Source organism: Arachis ipaensis, chromosome B04, assembly GCF_000816755.2.
Source record: "Arachis ipaensis cultivar K30076 chromosome B04, Araip1.1, whole genome shotgun sequence".
Lineage (NCBI taxonomy): Eukaryota > Viridiplantae > Streptophyta > Magnoliopsida > Fabales > Fabaceae > Arachis > Arachis ipaensis.
In genome coordinates this window covers 114,958,161-114,963,216 of record NC_029788.2, presented here as the reverse complement: position 1 = coordinate 114,963,216, position 5,056 = coordinate 114,958,161, and the positions used below count along the sequence as shown (strand labels likewise).

The 5,056-nt window shown below is 50.2% G+C and overlaps 1 protein-coding gene across 1 annotated transcript; it reads left to right on the top strand.

Annotated features, from left to right (window-relative positions):
* LOC107637017 lies at positions 2,246–4,923 on the top strand. The gene is made up of 2 exons (XM_016340473.1): positions 2,246–3,990; positions 4,356–4,923. Exons 1-2 carry the CDS (start codon positions 2,246–2,248, stop codon positions 4,921–4,923), a joined length of 2,313 nt encoding a protein of 770 aa, XP_016195959.1.

The following is a 5,056-nucleotide window of genomic DNA, read 5'->3' as shown; positions in this document are numbered from 1 at the left end:
AGGATCTTAAGAGCAAAACCCCCTAAAGGTTTCGACAAATCCACCGACATGAAGTACGACGGAACCAAGGATCCCCAAGAACATCTAACGGCCTTCGAGGTCAGGATGAACCTAGAAGGAGCGGTTGACGCGGTCCGATGTAGGGCCTTCCCAGTAACCTTAGCGGGGCCAGAAATCAAGTGGTTCAACGCCCTCCCAAACGGATCCATAACCAGCTTCCACGACATCTCGCAGAAATTCATGGCCCAATTCACAACTAGAATCACCAAAGCCAAACATCACATCAGCCTACTAGGGGTCACCCAGAAACAAGACGAATCCACAAGGAAGTACCTCGACCGCTTCAACGACGAATGCCTAACGGTCGACGGACTCACGGATTCCGTCGCAAGCCTCTGCCTAACCAATGGGCTCATGAATGAAGATTTCCGCAAACACCTCACCACCAAACCAGTATGGACCATGCACGATATCCAGAATGTCGCCAGAGATTACATCAATGACGAGGAAGTCAGCCAGGTCGTCGCCGCCAATAGACGGCAACACGGCAACACCCAGCACGGCAGCTCGGCGCCTCGACATAACCCACCACCCAGAGAAAATTAGAGGGACCACCCCAAGCCAACAAACGCCAACCGACCGCCCAGAATCGGCAAGTTTCCTAATTACACACCCTTGATAGCCCCAATCACCGAGATATACCACCAAATAGCGGACAGGGGTATCATTCCAAAAGCTCGGCAACTGAAAGAAAGAACGGGCAACAGCAAAACCTTTTATTGCGACTACCACCGAGGATACGGGCACAGGACACAAGACTGTTTCGACCTTAAGGACGCCCTCGAGCAAGCCATTAGAGACGGCAAACTCCCAGAGTTCGCCAAAATCATCAAAGAACCAAAATGTGCGGAAAGAGATAGATCGCCAGAAATAAAAGGGCGCAACCCGAGAACACAAAAACAGACCCCCAGGGAAAGCCCAGAGGATGACCCGACCATAATAGTAAACGTCATCACGGGCAAGGACATATCAGGAAAATAAAAAACAACACTAAAAAAGGACCTCAAAATCCTGGCCATCAGGGATCAAGTTCCTACCACCGCTACCCTCAAAACGATAACCTTCCTACCCGAGGACTGCCAGCACGGCACCTCGGCTGAAGACGCCCCTTTCGTCATCTCAGCAAGAATCAGAACGGGACTAGTCCGGAGAATACTAGTAGACACCGGCGCAGACTCCAATATCCTTTTTCCGAGGAGCCTACGACAAGCTCAGACTCCGTAATGAAAATCTCCAAATACACCGCAACGGCGTCATGGGACTCGGGGACAACTTTCTCAAACCAGAAGGTTCCATCACCCTCCCCCTCACCATAGGAACAGGTAACCAAAGGATGACAATCATATCCGAATTCGTAGTCCTTAAAGACTCCACAGCCTACAACGTCATCCTCGGGAGAAAAACAATCAACGACTTCTCGGCCATTATCTTCACCAAATATCTCCTTATGAAATTCATAATGGAGGACGGCTCCGTCGGGACCATCCACGGAGACCGGGAAATCGCTACAGAATGCGACAACACCAGCCTGGCTTTACGGAAAAAATCCCGCGACGCGGCTGGGATATTCCTAGCTGACCTGGACGCCCGACAAGACGGCCAACCTAGGCCAGAACCCGAAGGCGACATGGAAAAACTACAAGTAGGGCAAACCAAGGACGAATACACCTTCATCAACAGGAACCTCCCATATGACCTTAAAGAAGACCTTTCCCAATTTTTGAAACAAAACAAAGACTTGTTCGCCTTTACGCCAGCTGACATGCCAGGAATAGACCCCGACTTAATGTCCCATCGGCTAGCCGTAGACCCCAGGGCTAAACCTGTGGCACAAAGGAGACGAAAAATGTCATCAGACCGAGCGTCCGAGGTCAAAAAGCAAGTTAAAGCCCTACTCGAAGCCAACTTCATCAGGGAACTCCCTTACACGACATGGCTAGCCAACGTCGTACTAGTGAAAAAAGCCAACGGGAAATGGCGAATGTGCGGACATGGTTAGCAAATGTCGTACTGGTAAAAAAGTCCAACGGGAAGTGGCGAATGTGCATCGACTACACGGACCTCAACAAAAGCCTATCCAAAAGACGCTTTTCCCCTCCCAAACATCGACGGATTGGTGGACGCCGCATCCGGACACAGATACCTCAGCTTCATGGACGCATACTCCGGCTATAATCAAATACCCATGCATCGACCCAACGAGGAAAAAAGGGTGTTCATCACCCCCGACGGAACGTACTGCTACACCGTCATGCCTTTCGGCTTGAAGAACGCCGGAGCCGCCTACCAATGGCTCGTCAACAAAATATTCCAGAACCTATCCGAAATAAAACTAGAAGTCTACATAGACGACATGCTCGCCAAAACCGACTCCGGCAAACAACTTATCAGCGACCTCAAGGTCATAATGAGCACCCTACGAAAGCACCAAATGCGACTCAACCCGACAAAATGCGCTTTCGGAATGGAGGCAGGGAAGTTCCTCGACTTCATGATCACACAACGCGGAGTTGAAGCCAACCCAGAGAAATGCCGCGCCGTCCTTGAGATGACAAGCCCAAAAAATATAAACGACATCCAGAAGCTCACCGGCCAACTAACTGCACTATCTCGCTTTCTCGGAGCATCGGCTCAAAAAGCAATCCCCTTCTTCAGACTGATGAAGAAAGGAGCCCCCTTCAAATGGGAGGCAAAATGCGAAGAAGCGTTCCAACATTTCAAGAAAGTCCTAGCGGAACCACCAGTCCTCGCCAAACCCCAAACAGGGGAGACCCTCTACTTATACCTCTCCATAACGGAAGAAGCACTCGCGGTGGCACTCATCCGAGAAAACGAGAAGAAAGAGAAAAAACCCATATATTTCATAAGCAAAGTCCTACAAGACACGGAAACCCACTACTCGCGCCTAGAAAAACTAGCCTTCGCCCTCCTCACTGCTTCCCGATGTTTGCGGCAATATTTTCAGGCCCACCCCGTGACAATTCGAACCAACCAAGCAGTTAAACAAGTACTACAAAAATCTGACCTAGCGGGTAGAATGCTAGCATGGTCCATCGAACTGTCCCAATTCGACATCAAGTTCGAACCCCGATACGCAATCAAAGCACAAGTCATGGCCGACTTCATCGCCGAGATGACGCCGGGAAACTCCACCCTCGAGTCGTGGAAACTACACGTTGACGGCTCCTCGAACGTCACTTCCGGAGGTGCCGGAGTCATTCTCGAAAGTCAAAACGGAGTCGTGATCGAACAGTCGGTACAATACGAATTCCCATTCTCAAATAACCAAGCAGAATATGAGGCCCTCCTGGCAGGTTTAGCCCTAGCCAAAGAAGTCAGAGCAAAGGTCCTGGAAATAAATATGGATTCGCAAGTAGTTAGTTCTCAAATTAACGGAGACTACCAAACGCGAGATCCCCTGCTACAACAATACCTTGCCAAAGTCAACAAACTAAAGGAAGAATTCCACCAGGTAACCATACGGCACGTCCCCAGGGAACGAAATACCAGGGCCGACCTCCTCTCTAAACTAGCCAGCACTAAACCAGGACACGGCAACAAATCGCTAATTCAGGAAGTCATCAAATCACCATCCATATCCACAATGGCTAACGCCTATCTGACACTCTCCCACCGTGGATCATGGACCTACCCCATCCTACAATATCTCCTCAACGGAACACTGCCCGAAGACCCCAAAGAGGAAAAACGAACAAAGAGGGAAGCCGCCAACTATACGGTCGTCGCAGGACAACAATACAAACGCGGCTTCTCGCAACCCCTGCTCAAATGCGTCGAGCACGGGGACACAGAGTACATACTCCGCGAAATCCATGAAGGTTGTTGCGGCCACCACGTCGGAGGCAAAACCCTTGCCCAAAAAGTCATCCGCGCCAGTTACTTCTGGCCCTCGGTTATCCGGGATTCCATGTAACTAGTAAAAAACTGCGACAAATGCCAAAGGCACGCCAACATCCGCCAAGCTGCCCCACACCAGCTCAGCATTATATCGGCAGAACGGCCATTCGGCACCTGGGGGATCGACCTTGTCGGACCTTTTCCCACGGCACCCGGCCAACTCCGATATCTCATCGTCGCCATAGACTATTATACTAAGTGGATTGAGGCCGAGCCCCTGGCCTCTATCACGCAACCCAATGTCGAAAATTCCTCTGGCGGCAGATCATCACCCGATTCGGGATCCCTGAGATCGTTATCTCGGACAACGAAACCCAATTCATGGACAAAAAGTTAAGAGAATTCCTAAATGGACTATGCATATCCCACTGTTTTAGCTCTGTAGAACACCCCCAAACAAACGGACAGGTGGAATCAGCAAACATAATAATAGTCAAAGGTCTTAAGAAACGACTCGACGAAGCCAAAGGGCTATGGGCGGACGAGCTTGGATCGGTCTTATGGTCGTACCGCACGACCCCCCAAACAGCTACCGAGGAAACCCCCTTCCGATTAACATACGGCACGGAGGCTGTTATCCCAGTAGAGATCGGAGACCCAAATCCACGGAGAACGATCGGGGGTAACGACGAAGAAGCAGAACGAGACCTCACCGACGAAGTAAGAAACATAGCCCATCTCAAAGAGCTAGCCCTAAAACAGAGAATCAGCCTAAGATACAACCACGGAGTCATTCGGCGAGAATTCGCGACTGCCGACCTTGTCCTACGACGAAATGACATCGGTCCCCCAACCCCAGGAGAGGGGAAACTCACCCCCAACTGGGAGGGACCATACAGAATCAAGGCTGCAATTGGAAAGGGAGCATACAAGCTCGAACGACTTAACGGCGACGAAATCCCGAGAACATGGAACACCACCAACTTATGGCGATACTACACTTAGACCAACCTCCCTAGGTCGCCCCTTTGTACTTTTGTGCCTTCTCTTTACTTATTTTCCCTTTTCACAATTTCGCATTTTGCATCTTACAAATTTTACATTTCAAATTTTTGCTTAAGTGTTAATCTCGGGTACT